We start from the raw sequence: 18,244 nt of genomic DNA on the forward strand, positions 1-18,244 counted from the left end.
GGACTGGCTGAAATGTGCACAGCATGCTCTGGCCAGCCAGAATGCAATAATGATCAGTGTATCTGTTTGAGAAGGTATAATTACCATCCAGTACCCCAGGGACAACAGTACCTCTGTTCTACCAGTAGTGACTGTGAGATATTCTATTGTCGCTGTGGGAAGCTGTAACCTGGATTTATCTTCTCAACTGAGTCTGCCAGCTCTGATTGTATGTTTTCCTCAGCACTGACCCTCTGACAGTGCGGCGCTCCCTCAGCACTGACCCTCTGACAGTGCGGCGCTCCCTCAGCACTGACCCTCTGACAGTGCGGCGCTCCCTCAGCACTGACCCTCTGACAGTGCGGCGCTGCCTCAGCACTGACCCTCTGACAGTGCGGCGCTGCCTCAGCACTGACCCTCTGACAGTGCGGCGCTGCCTCAGCACTGACCCTCTGACAGTGCGGCGCTGCCTCAGCACCGACATGGTTGTATTAGTCTGAAGTATGTTTGGATTGCCTGACTTGAAGGCAAATGAGCTTCCCTCACAAGAGTTTACCCGAACGGAAGAGAATTGCATCCGTCATGGGGAATGATATTTTGCTTAGCTCTCTGCTGCCTCGTACAGGGAAGCAAGCCAGCGTTCGCTTGTTTCCTGTGACAGATTGCAATGTCACTGAGCTTGCAGTGAGTGTCCCTCTCTGTTTGGACAGGATTGAATATCTGTCCTCCAATCTTCAGCTCTGCACAAAGCAAACCTCCCTTTTCCGTTAATGTTCATTCACTTCCTCCCTTATAATTCCTTGCCGAGTGATTCTCCATCTCTGGCAACCTGCTGTTCAGTACCCTAGCACCTCCTCCTATTCTGGACCACTCAGTGGACTCATGAGACCTCTTCACCTTCAATCTGGTGAACTGGTGCGGCAACAGTAATCTCTCCCTCAGTGTCAACAAAGCAAAGGAGATTGTCATCGACTTCAGGAAGTGTAAAGGAGAACATGCCCCTGTCTATGTCAATGGGGACGAAGTAGAAAGGGTTGAGTGCTTCAAGTTTTTAGGTGTCCAGATCACCAACAACCTGTCCTGGTCTCCCCATGCCGACACTACAGTTAAGAAAGCCCCACCAACACCTCTACTTGCTCAGAAGACTGAGGAAATTTTTCATGTCAGCTGTGACTCTCACCAACTTTTACAGATGCACCATAGAAAGCATTATTTCTGGTTGTATCACAGGTTGGTATGGCTCCTGCTCTGCCCAAGACCGCAAAAAACTACAAAGGATCGTGAATGTTGCCCAATCCACCACACAAACCAGCCTCCCATCCATTGACTCTGTCTACTCTTTCCGCTGCCTCAGCAAAGCAGCCGGCATAATCAAGGACCCCACACACTCCAGACGTTCTCTCTTCCATTGGGAAAAAGATACACAAGTCTGAGGTCAGATACCAACCGATTGAAGAACAACTTCTACCCTGCTGCCATCAGAGTTTTGAATGGACCTACCTTGCACTAAGTTGATCTTTCTCTGCACCCTAGCTGTGACTGTAACACTGCATTCTGTACTCTCTCCTTTCCTTCTCTATGAATGGTATCTTTGTCTGTAAAACATGCAAGAAACAATACTTTTCACTGTACATGTGACAATAATAAATCAGTCCACAGATTGGTACTGGTAGGGTTGGGTCTGTTGGTGTATAACACTGGGGTACAGTATTGGTGGGGATGGTCTGTCGCTGTATAACATTGGGGTATAGTACTGGTGGGGACGGGTCCGTCACTGTATAACACTGGGGTACAGTACTGGTGGGGATGGTCTGTCACTGTATAACATTGGGGTATAGTACTGGTGGGGACGGGTCCGTCACTGTATAACACTGGGGTACAGTACTGGTGGGGACGTGTCTGTCACTGTATAACACTAGGGTACAGTACTGGTGGGGACGGGTCTGTCGCTGTATAACACTGGGATACAGTACTGGTGGGAACGGGTCTGTCACTGTATAACACTCTGGTACAGTCCTGGTGGGGACGGATCTGTCGCTGTATCACACTGTATAGTACTGTTGGGGACAAGTCTGTCACTGTATAACATTGGGGTATAGTACTGGTGGGGACGGGTCTGTCACTGTGTAACACTGGGGTACAGTACTGGTAGGGACGGGTTTGTCACTGCATAACACTGGGGTACAGTACTGGTGGGGACGGGTCTCTGTGTAATACTGGGGTACACTTCTGGTGGGGACGAGTCTGTCACTGTATAACACTGGGGTACAGTACTGGTGGGGACGTGTCTGTCACTGTATAACACTGGGGTACAGTACTGGTGGGGACGGGTCTGCCGCTGTATAACACTGGGGTACAGTACTGGTGGGGACGTGTCTGTCACTGTATAATACTGGGGTACAGTACTGGTGGGGATGGGTCTGTCACTGTATAACACTGGGATACATTTCTGGTGAGGATGGGTCTGTTGCTGTATAACACTGGGGTAGAGTATTGGTAGGGACGGGTCCGTCACTGTATAACACTGGGGTACAGTACTGGTGGGGACGGGTCCGTCACTATATAACACTGGGGTACAGTACTGGTGGGGACGGGTCTGTAACTGTATGACACTGGGGTACAGTACTGGTGGGGATGGGTCTGTCACTGTATAACACTGGGGTACAGTGCTGGTGGGGATGGGTCTCTGTAACACTGGGGTACAGTACTGGTGGGGATGGGTCTCTGTAACACTGTGGTACAGTACTGGTGGGGACGGGTCTGTCACTGTGTAACACTAGGGTACAGTACTGGTGGGGACGTGTCTGCCACTGTGTAACAGTGGGGTACAGTACTGGTTGGGGACGTGTCTGTCACTGTATAACAGTGGGGTACAGTACTGGTCAGGTCGGGCCTGTGGCTGTTAAACACTGGGGTACAGTACTGGTGGGGACGGGTCTGTTGCTGTATAACACTGGGATACAGTACTCGTGGGGACGGGTCTGTCACTGTATAACACAGGGGTACAGTACTGGTGGGGACGGGACTGTCGCTGTGTAACAGTGGGGTACAGTATTGGTGGGGACGGGTCTGTCGCTGTATAACACTGGGGTACAGTAGGTGGGGACGGGTCTGTCACTGTATAACACTGGGTTACAGTACTGGTGAGGACGGGTCTGTCGCTGTATAACACTGGGGTACAGTACTGGTGGGGATGGGTTTGTCACTGTATAACACTGGGGTACAGTACTGGTCAGGTTGGGTCTGTGGCTGTTAAACACTGGGGTACAGTACTGGTGGGGACGGGTCTGTTGCTGTATAACACTGGGGTACGGTACTCATGGGGACGGGTTTGTCATTGTTTAACTGACCTCGGGGTCCTTGTGCATGAGTCGCAAAAACCCAGCTTGCAGGTGCAGCAGGTGGTCAGGAAGGCGAATGGGATGCTGGCCTTCATTGCGAGGGGGATTGAATATAAAAGTAGGGAGGTCTTGCTGCGGCTGTATAGGGCATTGGTGAGGCCGCAGCTGGAGTACTGTGTGCAGCTTTGGGCACCGTACTTACGCAAGGATATTTTGGCCTTGGAGGGAGTGCAGAGGAGGTTTACTAGGCTGATTCCGGAGTTGAGGGGGTTGAGCTATGAGGAGAGGCTGAATAAATTAGGCTTGTACTCGTGAGAGTTTAGAAGAATGACGGGAGATCTCATTGAGATGTATAAGATGATGAATGGGATGGATAGGATAGAGGTGGAGAGACTCTTCCCGCTCAGAAAGGATAGTAGGACTAGGGGGCACAGCCTCAAGATAAAGGGGGGGCGGTTTAGAACGGAGTTGAGGAGGAACTTCTTCACTCAAAGGGTGGTGAATCTCTGGAATTCTCTGCCCGTTGAAGTGGTGGAGGCTACCTCGCTAAATATTTTTAAGATGCGGGTTGATGGGTTTTTGATAAGAGAGGGGATTAAGGGTTATGGGGAGAGGGCGGGAATGTGGAACTGAGCCACGACAGATCAGCCATGATCTTATTGAATGGCGGGGCAGGCTCGAAGGGCTAGTTGGCCTACTCCTGCTCCTGTTTCTTATGTTCTTAACACTGGGGTACAGTACTGGTGGGGACGGGTCTGTCACTGTATAACACTGGGGTACAGTACTGGTGGGGACGGGACTGTCGCTGTGTAACAGTGGGGTACAGTACTGGTGGGGACGGGACTGTCGCTGTGTAACACTGGGGTACAGTAGGTGGGGATGGGTCTGTCACTGTATAACACTGGGTTACAGTACTGGTGGGGACGGGTCTGTCGCTGTGTAACACTGGGGTACAGTACTGGTGGGGACGGGTCTGTTGCTGTGTAACACTGGGGTATAGTACTGGTGGGGATGGGTCTGTTGCTGTGTAACACTGGGGTACAGTACTGGTGGGGACGGGTCGGTTGCTCTGTTGCACTGGGGTACAGTACTGGTCAGGTCGGGTCGGTTGCTCTGTAGCACTGGGGTACAGTACTGGTGGGGACGGGTCTGTCGCTGTATAACACTGGGGTACAGTACTGGTGGGGACAGGTCACTGTATAACACTGGGGTACAGTACTGGTGGAGACGGGTCTCTGTGTAATACTGGGGTAAGTTACAGTGAAGGTGGTTGATTTTGAATGGTATTTTTGTTTTGATGAGAATTTGGCTGACTGGATTTTAATCTTATTCGGTCTTTGTGCGCAGAAATATCGGTACCAAGATGAAGATACTCCGCCCTTGGAGCACAGTCCAGCGCACCTACCCAATCAGATGAAGGGGCCGGAGCTTGTCCACGTTTCAGAGAAGAATCTGTCTCAAATCGAGAATGTTCACGGTTACGTCTCGCACTCACATATCTCGCCAATGAAGGTACTACCCGCTCTCAGTGTGAAATGTATTGATTGAAGTTTTATCCTCTGTTCCCCGCCCTAACCCCTCCTTCCTGGCGCTCTGCAACCTCCCTACAAGGCAATGCTTTCTCGTTCTGGAACCTAGGAGCCCTTTCTACAACTGCAGTAGTGCGTCTCTCTGCAAACTCTCAGTGCCTTCTCATACTCTTCTCCCCAATCTCTCCCTTCCCGCTTCCCCCTCCACCCACCACCTCCACCTCCTTTAAAGCTCTACCTAGCATGCACAGTGATTAGCACTGTAGCCTCACAGCGCCAAGGACCCAGATTCAGTTCCCAGCTCGGGTCGCTGTCTGTTTGCAGTTGCACGTTCTCCCTGTGTCTGAATACTCCCTGTGTCTGAATACTCCCTGTGTCTCCCATACTCCAAGGATGTGCAGGTTAGGTGGATTGGCCACACTAAATTGCCTCTTTGTGTCCAAAGATGTGTAGGTTAGGTGGATTGGCCGTGCTAAATTGCCCCTTAGTGTCCAAAGATGTGCAGGTTAGGTGGATTGGCCATGCTAAATTGCCTCTTTGTGTCCAAAGATGTGCAGGTTCGGTGGATTGGCCATGTTAAATTGTCCCTTTGTGTCCAGAGATGTGCAGGTTAGGGTAATTAGTGGGATTAATAGTAGGGTTGTAGGGAAAGGATTCAGGTAAGATGCTCTGTTGGAGACTCGATGGGCCGAATGGCCCCTTTCTGCACTGTAAGGATTCTATTCCATGCCTGAGGCTCATTTATAAAATTGAACTGTTGTGAGCCAGGGTAAACGCCAATATCTCCACATCGGTGTGAGCCGGGATAGATTCCAGGCGCATTGAGATTCCTCCTGTGGGTTCGCCTTGGCCCCGTTTCCACACACTGGCACCGACTGGGCAACGAACGAGGAATCTTGGCAACGCCCAGGGCCTGCAATGAAGTGTGAGCTGTGAGCCGCTCCCCTCAGTTCAACAGCCGCCAAAACACTCGCACCTTCCTGCTGGCCAGAGCTCTGCCTGTACTGAGTATCTGAAAACCCAGAGATAGGTCTTCCGGTTCTCCAGTAGTTCACCCTTCGCATTAGTTACTGAGCCAGAGGGAGCAGAACGTCGCAAGCTGCTCATTCTTTTGGTGCTGTTTTCCAACTAGTTTGAATTCTTGATGGTTACTTGTCGCTGTGGTGTGTGTCTGTGTGTGGCTCTTCCTGTTTGTGATGTACAATAAGTGAACAGCACATATCATTGTTTGATGGATTTGGTCTTGTGCGGTGCAGATGCTGAGGGTTTGATCGACACCCCCTGAGATATTTACCACCCCTCACCCCACCCCACCCCACCCCAGACATACAAACCTGACCCCTTTCCATATCTCCAGTCAGTGATTGCGTTCCCTCCTTTACGTTGGAGATTCCCACTTTTCTGCTGATTTTAGCACCCGTGGCTTTTGATGCATTCATCCTAAACCCTGACCTCTCACCCCCAACCCTGACCTCTAACCCCAACCCATTCACCATGACTCCTCACCTCCAACCCTGACCTCTAACCCCAACCCATTCACTCTGACCTCTCACTCTGAACCCTGACCTCTAACATCAACCCATTCACCCTGACCTCTAACCCCAAATCTGACCTCTCAGCCCACCCCATTCACCCAGATCTCACCCAACCCTGACCTCTAACCCCAACCCATTCACCCTGACCTCTCACCCCCAACCCTGACCTCTAACCCCAACCCATTCTCCCTGACTTCAATCCTAACCTCAACCTCATTGTAACACTGACCTCAGCCTACCAGTGACCTCAACCCTAACCCCTGACCTCATCCTGAACCCCAACCTCAACCATAAAACCCAAAGCCACTGTAACAATGACCCAACCGCAAACCTGACATTAGCATAACCCTGATCTCAACCCTCCCTGGCCTCAACTCTGAACCCCAACATCACCCTGAATCCTGACCTCATGCAGAATCCAATCTCACCCCCAAGCCTTGCCCTCAGCCTGAACCTTGGCCTCACCTCTCACTCCATCCCATGCATCCCAATCTCACTGCTACATATTCACCATAGGCCTGACCTCTGAGTAGAAGCCTGACCTAAGTGTTGGATTGTGGGGTTGGTGATGTGGACCCCACACGGAGCTGGCAGAGTAAAGCCAGCGTGTTGCCACAGCAATTGGGTGCTGCAGTGTAGATCATTCGGGTTAATGGGCTTGTGAGTGGAGTCAGTGTGTCCAGAAGGCCTTTAACACTGGTGGTACAGAGGTTAGCACTGCTGCCTCACAGCATCAGGGACCCGGGTTCAATTCCTGGCTTGGGTCACTGTGTGTGGAGACTGCACGTTCTCCCCGTGTCTGCGTGGGTTTCCTCCAGGTGCTCCGAATTCCTCCCACAGTCCGCAGATGTGCAGGTTAGGTGGATTGGCCATGTTAAATTGCCCCTTAGTGTCAGGAGGTCGAGCAGGGTAACTGCATGGGGTGATGAAGATGGGGTCTGGGTGGGATCGTAGCCGTGATGTGGAGATGCCGGCGTTGGACTGGGATAAACACAGTAAGAAGTCTGACAGTACCTAATCAGTAATCTGTAAACTGTCTGTGCTTTATATGCTCTGTCTGAGGCCAGAACTCTCCATTCACCTGACGAAGAGGTTAACCTCAAAAGCTTGTGAGTTTACTGTCAAATAAATCGGTCGGACTTAAACCTGGTGTTGTCAGACTTCTTACTGGGATTGTAGCCATACAGACCGAATGGGCTGAATGGCCTCCTTCTGTACATAGGGTTCTATGAACCACAGTGCCTGTGTGAGCGATTGGTTAGGCAGGTGAGAGGGTGCTGGCTGGGCTAATTCCTCAGCAATCGGGAGGCTGTTCTGTCTCAACATGGAGCTCCGACTCCACGCTGTGGAATTTAAATGCATTGCAGGAATACAAAATCATTCCTACCATACACACTCTGTGTATCCATTCTGCTTTAACCCTTCTGTCAGGGAAAGCCTCACATTGAGATACGTTCACTGCTGTACCTGTCCTGGGAGTGTTTGATGGGGTGACAGTGTAGAGGGAGCTTTACTCTGTATCTAACCCCACGCTGTACCTGCCCTAGGAGTGTTTGATAGGGGACAGTGGAGAGGGAGCTTTACTCTGTATCTAACCCCGTGCTGTGCCTGTCCTGGGAGTGTTTGATGGGGGACGGTGTAGAGGGAACTTTACTCTGTATCTAACCCCGTGCTGTACCTGTCCTGGGAATATTTGATAGGGGACAGTGTGGAGGGAGCTTTACTCTGTATCTAACCCCACGCTGTACCTGTCCTAGGAGTGTTTGATAGGGGACAGTGGAGAGGGAGCTTTACTCTGTATCTAACCCCATGCTGTACCTATCCTGGGAATATTTGATAGGGGACAGTGTGGAGGGAGCTTTACTCTGTATCTGACCTCGTGCTGTACCTGTCCTGGGAGTGTTTGATGGGGATAGTGTAGAGGGAGCTTTACTCTGTATCTAACCCCATGCTGTACCTGTCCTGGGAGTGTTTGATGGGAACAGTGTAGACGGAGCTTTACTCTGTATCTAACCCCGTGCTGTACCTGTCCTGGGAGTGTTTGATGGGGGACAGTGTAGAGGGAGCTTTACTCTGTATCTAACCCCGCGCTGTACTTGCCCTGGGAGTGTTTGATAGGGGACAGTGCAGAGGGAGCTTTACCCTGTATCTAACCCCGTGCTGTGCTTGTTGTAGGAGTGTTTGATGGGGACAGTATGGAGGGAGCTTTACTCTGTATCTAACCCCGTGCTGTGCCTGTCCTGGGAGTGTTTGATGGGGGACAGAGTAGAGGGAGCTTTACCCTGTATCTAACCCCGTGCTATACGTGTCCTGGAAGTGTTTGATGGGGACAGGGTAGACGGAGCTTTACTCTGTAACCCCGTGCTGTGCCTGACCTTGGAATCCCTTGGAATTACGTAGATTGGAAAGTACATTACTCTCTGCGACTGATGCTCTGACCTTCACATGTACTGCACCTTCTGCGGGAAAGCCTGATGTCCTCCTTGTGGGTTGTCATTTTTCCATTAACTTCTGTTCGTCTAAATACCGAATAAATGACCGTTGTGTGATGCACGTTGAGTGTGTCCTTTTGAATAATGATGTTGGAATGAGTTCCCACACTCCCCCTTTCCCTGTGTGCATTCTCCTTGCTGGTCCTGTGTATGCTGTAGTATCTCACCGTGTAATGTGCCACATACCCTCATTCAGAGCAGGAATAGGCCATTTGACCCATCGAGCATGCTGCACCATTCTGCAAGACCAGGGTCGGACTTCTGCCTCATTTCTGCCCACTCCATTCATGTTGAGTTTAAAGATATCTCCACAGTTGTCCAAGTTGCTCAACATCCGAGTACCTGCAGCTTTCTGGGGAAAAGATTCCAACCGTTTTCAATGAAGAAAACCCTCATTCCTAGATGGTTGACCCCTTCCTTTGTGACTGTGACCATGTTTTGTAGACCTTCCACCCAGGGGAAATCCATCTCTCAGCTTTCGGTAAAGAGACTAATTGGTACGGGTGTAACTAAACAAAAGGAAGCATTCAAAATGTTCCACAAAATTACATTCCATCGAAGAACAGCAGGAAGGATGCATCCGTGGCTTACTCGGGAAGTTAAGAATGGTGTTAGAGTGGAAGAAGAGGCTTATAAGCTAATCTTTTTTAAATTCATTCCTGGGCCATGGGCATCACTGGCTGGGCCAGCATTTATTGCCCATCCCTAGTTGCCCTTGGAGGGCAGTTGAGAGTCAACCACGTTGCTGTGGCTCTGGAGTCGCATGTAGGCCCGATCGGGTAAGGGCAGCGGATTTCCTTCCCTAAAGGGAACCAGATGGGCTTTTCCGACAATGGGTCGTCAGTAGATTCTTAATTCCAGATATATTTTTATTGAATTCAAATTCCACCATCTGCGGGATTCGAACCCTGGGTCCCCCAGAAACATTAGTTGAGTTTCTGAATTAATAGTCTAGCAATAATACCACTAAGCTATCACCTCCCCACTGAGTCTAGGGAGTCTGGAAACAAGCAACGATCCACAAAAATGTTGATGGACAAGGAAGAAAAATTGAATGAGAGTGAACTCGCCAGAAATGTAAAAACAGATAGTCAGAGCTTTCATGAGTACATTGAAAGGAAGGGAGTAGCTCAAGTAAATGTTGGTCCCTTAAAATTAAAGACAGGAGAAGTTACAGTGGCGAATGAGGAAGTGGCAGAGGCATTGAAGGAATAATTTTTCTCTGTCTTCGCAGTAAGAAGTGCAAATTTCAGAGCAGATATAGCTAATAGCATAGATTTTATTTGATTTATTATTGTCACATGTATTGGTGTACAGTGAAAAGTATTATTTATTGCGTGCTGTATTGACAAAACATACATTCATAGAGAAGGAAAGGAGAGAGTGCAGAAGATAGTGTTACAGTTATAGAGCTATAGAGGTTCACAGCATGGCAACAGGCCCTTCGGCCCAATTTGTTCATGTCGCCTTGTTTTTACCACTAAGCTGGTCCCAATTGCCTGCGTTTTGCTCATATCCCTCTATACCCATCTTACTCATTTAACTGTCTAAATGCTTTTTAAAGGACAAAATTGTACCTGCCTCTATTACTACTTCTGGCAGCTCATTCTAGATAGTCAGCACCCTCCTCTATGTGTGAAAAATTTGCCCCTCTGGAAACTTCTGAATCTCTCCCCTCTCACCTTAAACCTATGCCCTCTAGTTTTAGACTCCCCTACCTTTTGGGGAAAGATGAGGTGGAGATACCGGCATTGGACTGGGGTGCGCAGAGTAGGAAGTCTCACAACACCAGGTTAAAGTCTAACAGGTAGCACAAGCTTTTGGAGTGCAATTCCTCCCTCTGGTGAGTCACTCGCTCTGAAAGCTCGTGCCACCAAATAAACCTGTTAGACTTTAACCTGTTGTTGTGAGACTTCTTACTTTGAGAAAAGATGTTGACTCTCTAGTTGATCTATGCCCCTCATTATTTTATAGACATCTGTAAGATCACTCCCCCAAACCTATCATAGCTAGTGTGTAAAGAAAGATTACCTTAATACATGATAGGTCCATACAAAAGTCTAACAGCGGCAAGGAAGAAGCTGTTCTTGAGTCGGTTGGTACGTGAGCTTAGACTCAATAAAAGAGTGAGGAAATTAGAGTAATTGATATCAGCAGAGATAAAGCATTGGAGAATCTTTCAGCCCTAAAATCCAACAATTTCCCTTGACTTATGTAACCTGGGGTTTGAAAACAGATAGCTGCAGAGATTGATTCCAGGGATGAAAGGGTTGACGCATGAGGAGAGATTAAACAGTTTGGAGCTTGTACTCGCTGGAGTTTAGAAGGATTGGGTGGGATCTGATCTAGGTGTATATAACACTAAAAGGGATCGATAGAGTCAGCGTAGACCAAATGTTTCCCCTTGTGGGGCAGTCTCGAACATGAGGTCATAGGTATGGGTTGACAGGCGATAGGTTTAGAACGAGAGGAGGAGGAACTACCTCTCACAGAGGGTGGTGAATTTGTGGAACTTGCTGCCCCAGAGCGCGGTGGAGTCAGAATCATTGAATGGGTTCGAGGAGATGGATATATTTTTGATAGGAAACAGGTTAGAGGGATATGGGGAACAGGTGGGAAGGTGGATTTGAGACCAGGGAGAGATCAGCCAGGATTTGATTGAATGGCAGAGCAGGCTCGAAGGGCTGAATTTGCCAACTTCTGTTCCTAATTCCAATGTTCTGATGGATGCACGAGTTATGATTTTCTAAAATTATTCTTAGTTGGGAACACCCAACTGGATTGGAAGTTGGCAGATGTTACTCTGCTTTTCAAGAAAGGAAGGAGAGAGAAAACCATGACCTATAGTCCAGTGGCGTAGGGTGGGCAGTGACGTGGTGGTGTTTCACTGAACTGGGAATCCAGTGACCCAGCGGACTCTGGGGACCGGATTTGAATCCCACCAAGGCAGATGGTGAAATTTCAATTCAACAAAAATCTGAAATTGACAGTCTAACGATGACCATGAAACCATTGTCATAAAAGCCCATCTGAATCTTCTTTAGGGAAGAGAATCTGCCATCTTTACCCGGTCTGGCCGACTCTTAAATGCCCCTTGAGGGGCAATTAGGGATGGGCAATAAATGCTGGCCCAGCCAGCCATGTCAACATCACACAAAAGAATTCTAAAAAGTTAGCTGTTGGGAAAATGTTGGTGATCTACTGTTAAGGAACAAGTGATTCTAGCCTATTGATTAGAACAAGTTGATGTGGTTTATTCGAAAGGGAAATCCTGTTTGACAAATTTATTGGAGTTTTTTGAGGATGTGACTATTAGGGTAGATAAAGGGAAATTGGTAGATGTAGTATACTTCGATTTTCAAAAGGCATTGGAGAAGGTGCCACACAAAAGGGTCAAAAGGCAAGGTAAGGGCTAATGATGGGGAGAGGATATTAGCATGGTTAGACGATTGGTTAACTTTAAGTTTATTTACCAGTGTCACAAGTAACACTGCAATGAAGTTAGTGTGAAAGTCCCCTAGTTGCCACACTCCGGTGCCTGTTCGGGTTACACTGAGGGAAATTTAGCACGGCCCAATGCACCTAACCAGCATGTCTTTCAGACTGTGGGAGGAAACCAGAGCACCTGGAGGAAACCCGTGCAGACATGGGGAGAACGTGCAGACTGTGTACAGATAGTGCCTCAAGCCAGGAATTGAACCTGGGTCCCTGGCGCTGTGAGGCAGCAGTGCTAACCCACTGTGTCACTGTGCTGCTGGGATTGAACCCTGGTCCCTGGCGCTGTGAGGCAGCAGTGCTAACCCAATGTGTCACCATGCCACTGGGATTGAACCCAGGTCCCTGGCACTGTGAGGCAGCAGTGCTAACCCACTGTGTCACCATGCCACTGGGATTGAACCCAGGTCCCTGGCACTGTGAGGCAGCAGTGCTAACCCACTGTGTCACCATGCCACTGGGATTGAACCCGGGTCCCTGGCGCTGAGAGGCAGCAGTGCTAACCCACTGTGCCACCATGCTGCCCACAGATAGAGAGCAGCGAGTGGCATATATGAGGCATTTTGAAGTTGGCTGGTAATGAATAGTGATCTGCTGTGAGGATCAGTGTTGGGACCTCAGCTATTTACAATTCATATCAGCGTGGCGGCACTGCTGCCTCACAGTGCCAGGGACCCGGGTTCAATCCCAGTGGCACGGTGACAGCGTGTTAGCGCTGCTGCCTCACAGCACCAGGGACCTGGATTCAATCCCAGCGGCACGGTGACACAGTGGGTTAGCGCTGCTGCCTCTCAGCGCCAGGGACCCGGGTTCAATCCCAGCGGCATGGTGACACAGTGGGTTAGCGCTGCTGCCTCACAGCGCCAGGGACCTGGGTTCAATCCCAGTGGCATGGTGACACAGTGGGTTAGCGCTGCTGCCTCACAGCACCAGGGACCTGGGTTCGATTCCCGGCTGGGGTCACGTGTGGAGCCTGCACATTCTCCTCGTATCTGAGTGGGTTTCCTCCGGGTGCTCTGGTTTCCTCCCACAGCCCGAAAGATGTGGGGGTTAGAGTGCATTGGGCCATGCTAAATTCTCCCTCAGTGTAACCCGAACTGGCGCCAGCATGTCATGACTAGGGGGATTTTCAGAGTAAAACTTCATTGCAGTGTTAAAGTAAGCCTTACTTGTGACACCGATAAATCAAGGGACAGAGACTTATGTCTCTATGTTTGCCGATGAAACAAGAGAAGTGAACTGTGGGGAGGACATGGAGAGTTTGCTTAGAGGCATAGTCAGGTAATGTGAGTGGGCAACAAGATGGCAGGTAGATGGAGCGTGATCCAATGAGGTGTGAGGTTATTCACTTTTTGGTGATAGGACTGAAAAGAGCAGAACGGTGAGAAACTTGCAAGTATTGCTATTCAGAGAGGTTTGGGTGTGTTTGTGCACAGGATGCAGAAAGTCAGTTTGAAGGCGCAGCACGCAGTTAAAAAGGCAGGTGGAAATTTGGCCTTTATCTCGAGGGGTCCAGAGGAGATCTTGTTGGAGTTATGCAGAGTGTCAGTGAGACCACCTCTGGAATACTGCATCGCTATCCATATTGAATAAAGGCAATTCTTGCATTGGAGGAGTGGTACAGTCAAGGTTCACTGGATGGTCCCTGTGATAGCTGGTGTGGCAGGGGGTGGTTTGTCCTCTGATTGGAGGCTGAGTAAGTTAACTCGACATTCCCTGGAGTTTAGAAGAGTGAGGGGCCATCTCGTTGAATCATAGAATTCTACAGAAGAAAGCCATTCAGCCCATCGAGTCTGCACTGACCCCCCCCAATCCCACCCAGACCCTATCCCACATCCCCATGCATTTACCCTAGTTATTCCCTCTGACACTAACGGGCAATTTAGCATGGCCAATCTCCCTAACGTACAGATCTTTGGACACTAAGGGGGGCAATTTATCATGACCAATCCCCCCTAACCTGCACAACTTTGGACACTGAGGGGCAATTTAGCATGGCCAATCCACCCTAATCTACACATCTCTGGACACTAAGGGACAATTTAGCACGACCAATCCCCCTAATCTGTACATCTTTGGAGTGTGGGAGGAAACTGGAGGAAATGCACGCAGACACGGGGAGACGGGGAGAACGTGCAGACTCCTCACAGACAGTGACCCAATCTGGGAATCGAACCTGGGTCCCTGACGCTGTGAGGCAGCAGCGCTAACCCACTGTGCCTGTCGCGTAGCCATCATTGGACGCTGCAGGATTCTGAAGGAGGTTTGATTTGGTGGGTGCTGAGGGATTGTTTCTGTTGGTCGGGGAGGAGGTGGTAATCTAACATGATGACAGATGGAGATCTATTGCTGAGGAACGTGAGGTCATTCACTGCAATGATTTAGGACTGAGATGAGAGGTTACTTCACTCAAAGTGTTGTGAACCTTTGGAATTCTCTATCTCCGCTCCCCCTGCCTCCTCCCAGAGAGCTGAGGAAGCTGGATATGTCTCAGGCTGTGGGACGGACAGATTTCTGATCACACGGGGAGTTAAGGGATATGGGAAAGTCGAGGCGTAGCCCAGGATCAACCATGATCATGGTGAATGGCGCAGCAGGCTCATTGGTCGACTGCTGCTCCTAATTCCGTGTGTCTGTAGCATCTACCCTGTCAGAATTTTGTCTGTGTCAATAGAAGCGCCTCTCATTCTTGTTGTCTCGATCATTTCCGTATAATCCCACCCCCCCAACCCTCCCCTGCTCCCCTCCCCATCCTCTTCCCAGGACCACCCCAGGAACTGGTGCCGGTTGATGGTGGACTGCAGCAGGCATCATCATTTTCAGTTCTGGGCCTGGTGCCCTCTTGTGCCCAACCCCAGGTGGCAGAGGCTCATCTCTAGAGAGAGAGAGAGTTGTTCTGGGATCTTGCAGCCTCCTGGGCTCACCCGGTCCTTGAGCGAGATGGTCACATTTGCAAGGCAGTGGACAAAGAACAGTACAGAGTGGGAACAGGCCCTTCGGCCCTCCAAGCCTGTGCCGATCACGATGCCTGCCTAAACTAAAACCCTATGCATTTAGAGTCCATATCCTTCCATTCCCATCCTATTCATGTATTTAAATAACTTAACAGCCTCGAGTCGTCGTGTGCTTCGCTCTCCTCAGCTACTGTCCTGGGCTGGAGCGCAGAGTCAGAGAATGCTGATCCTGCAAGATGTGGGAAGTGGGCAGCGTTCAGCCCAGAGGGCAATGTTCGCCTTTATTCCGCTTCCTCTTCTTCCTTGTGCATCTAGACTCCTTGTTCTGCGCAACTGTCTCCCGTTTCCTTCGTTTACGTTTAACGCCCGACCCTCTGAGTTCTAGTTGGCCCTTAAATGCTGCAATCGTACCTGCTCCCACCACCTCCCCAGGCAGCGTGTTCCAGACACCACCCTCTGTGTAAAAAAAACTTGCCTCGCACATCTCCTCTAAACTTTTCCCCACGCACCTTAAACCTGTGTCCCCTAGTACTTGACCTTTCAACCCGAGGAAAGAGCATCTGACCATCCACTCTGTCCGTGCCCCCTCATAATCTTGTAAACCTCTATCAGGTCGCCCCCTCAACCTTCATCATCCCAGTGAGAAGAAACCAAGTTTCTCCAACCTCTCCTCATAGTCAATGCCCTCCAGACCAGGCAACATCGTCTTCTGAACCCTCCACACCCCTTCTGGTGGTGTGGTGACCAGAATTGTACACAATGAGGTCCAACTAAAGTTCTGTACAGCTGCAGCAATGACCTGCGAATTCTAATACTTTTATACGGTTGGTTTTGTCTGAGGTTCTGGCTGCCTCCCGTGTAACTGTCCGCTGTCAGCCGCCTCTCTGATTAGTGTTGCACGCGGTTGAAACTGTTTATGACCTGACCTGCACTCACTCACTGGCTATCATACCTTTCCTGCAGCATACGGATCCAGTGGAACTCTGCCTTCCGGTAAGTCCAACACCAGTGACTGATTGCGAAGAGTATCCAATTGCGGTGTCGGGCTTGCGTTCCCCACCCTGTCGCGTGCAGGGAGGTTCGGGGTGGAGATCCTCGAGGGGTTCAAGATGATTGAAGGTTTCGCCAGGGTCGAGAGGGAGAAACTATTTCCTCTGGTTGAGGTTGAGGCGCGGAGGGGGCAGTTTTCAACATGGGAGGGAGCGAGAGGAGGGAAGAGCCTTCAGATTGGATCCAAGGCTGTTCAGGGAGGCTCATACAGAGGGAATCTGGATCTCTCCCCGCCCCGCACATCCTTGAAAAAGTTGCTGTTGAATCTGGAAAGAGATTTGATTTGATTTGATTTATTATTGTTGCATGTACTGGGATACAGTGAAAAATATTGTTTATTGCGCACTACACAGTCAAAGCATACCGTTCATAGAGAAGGAAAGGAGAGAGTGCAGAATGTAATGTTGCATTCGTGGCTAGGATGTGGAGAAAGATCAACTTAATGCGAGGTACAATTCCATAGACTCATGACCCTCTGAGACATGCATCTCCTCATCTCCACCTCCAGTGAGGAGATCCCTTATTTTTAAACTGCATCCCCGAGTTCTCAGTTCCTCCACAGGGGATAATGCCCTCTCTGCATTGACCCTGTCAAGCCCCCTATTAAAGGTTATGGAATGAGCATGAGCAGAAGCTGTTAATGTTCACATCAGCCTAATTAAATGAATGAACAGTTTTAAAGGGCTGAATGACCTCCTGTTCCTGTGTAACAGGAGAGAGGGACTAAATGGGCCTTGTTCTGTTTCTGTGAAACAGGCTCGAGAGGAGCGACTGAGTGGGACACTGGAACAGGAGCAGAGGGCCATTCAGCCCCTCTCGAGCCTGTTCTACAGGAACAGAAAAGGGCCATTCAGCCCCTCTCCAGCATGATATACAACAACAGGTGGAGGCCCATTCAGCCACTCTCTAGCCTGTTGCACAGGAACAGGGAGATGCCATTCAGCCCCTTTTTGAGTCTGTTACACAGGAACAGGAGGATGCCATTCAGCCTGTCTTTCTCAAGCCTGTTACATAGAAACAGGTGGAGGCCCATTCAGCCTCTCTCGAGCCAGTCACACTGGAACAGGGTGTGGTCCTTTCAGCCAATGGTATGGACAGTGACAGCTACACCATGTTGTGTGATATTGGGGCAGAATTGGCCACCGATGACCTTTGACCTGTAACATCGGCCAATCCTAGCTCAGTGTGGATTAATTCTGGGCAATGATCTGATTGGTCTGAAATTGGAGATTTGCGCCTTGCGACCGAGCCAATGACGTGCCCTTATTCCCGGGGAATCCATTTGTGCTGATGAGTTCCTTTGGCAACGGGCTTTAAACTGCATGTTCCCCCGAGCACTGAGCTACAGTCAATGTCTTTCACAGCCCCTCTGAACACAACATCTCCCAAATCATCACAGCGTTCTTCAATCCCAGAGACAGAGAGAGAGAGAGGCAGGGGGTGGAGAGAGAGAGAGGGGGGAGGGGGGGACAGAGAGAGAGGGAGGGGAGGCAGAGAGAGAGAGAGAGGGAGGGGGGGGGCCAGAGAGAGAGGAGGGGGCGAGAGAGAGAGAGAGAGAGGAGGGGGCGAGAGAGAGAGAGAGGAGGGGGGCGAGGAAGGGGGGCGAGAGAGAGAGAGAGGGGGAGAGAGCGAGAGAGAGAGGAGGAGGGGCGAGAGAGAGAGAGAGGAGGGCGAGAGAGAGAGAGAGGAGGGGGCGAGAAGAGAGAGGAGGGCGAGAAGAGAGAGAGGAGGGGGCGAGAGAGAGAGAGAGAGGGGGCGAGAGAGAGAGAGAGGAGGGGCGAGAGATGAGAGAGAAGGAGAGAGAGAGAGAGGAGGGGGCGAGAGAGGAGGGGAAGGAGGCGACAGAGAGAACAGACGAGGAGGGGGCGG

The 18,244-nt window shown here is 50.2% G+C and overlaps 1 protein-coding gene across 7 annotated transcripts in view; it reads left to right on the top strand.

Annotated features, from left to right (window-relative positions):
• Window positions 1-18,244, top strand: part of LOC145337139 (disks large homolog 4) — a 263,027-nt gene that overhangs the window by 163,488 nt on the left and 81,295 nt on the right. For 5 of the 7 annotated variants that reach the window (XM_080181918.1, XM_080181917.1, XM_080181923.1 and 2 more), the window contains 2 exons: window positions 4,668-4,832; window positions 16,289-16,318. In XM_080181918.1, coding sequence (XP_080038044.1) covers window positions 4,668-4,832; window positions 16,289-16,318 — 195 coding nt within the window. The remainder of the gene's footprint in view (window positions 1-4,667; window positions 4,833-16,288; window positions 16,319-18,244) is intronic. The other 2 variants (XM_080181919.1, XM_080181921.1) reach the window with 1 other exon arrangement.

Source organism: Carcharhinus amblyrhynchos, unplaced genomic scaffold (assembly GCF_965287045.1).
Source record: "Carcharhinus amblyrhynchos unplaced genomic scaffold, sCarAmb.v2.hapA scaffold_43, whole genome shotgun sequence".
In the NCBI taxonomy this organism is placed as follows: Eukaryota; Metazoa; Chordata; class Chondrichthyes; order Carcharhiniformes; family Carcharhinidae; genus Carcharhinus; species Carcharhinus amblyrhynchos.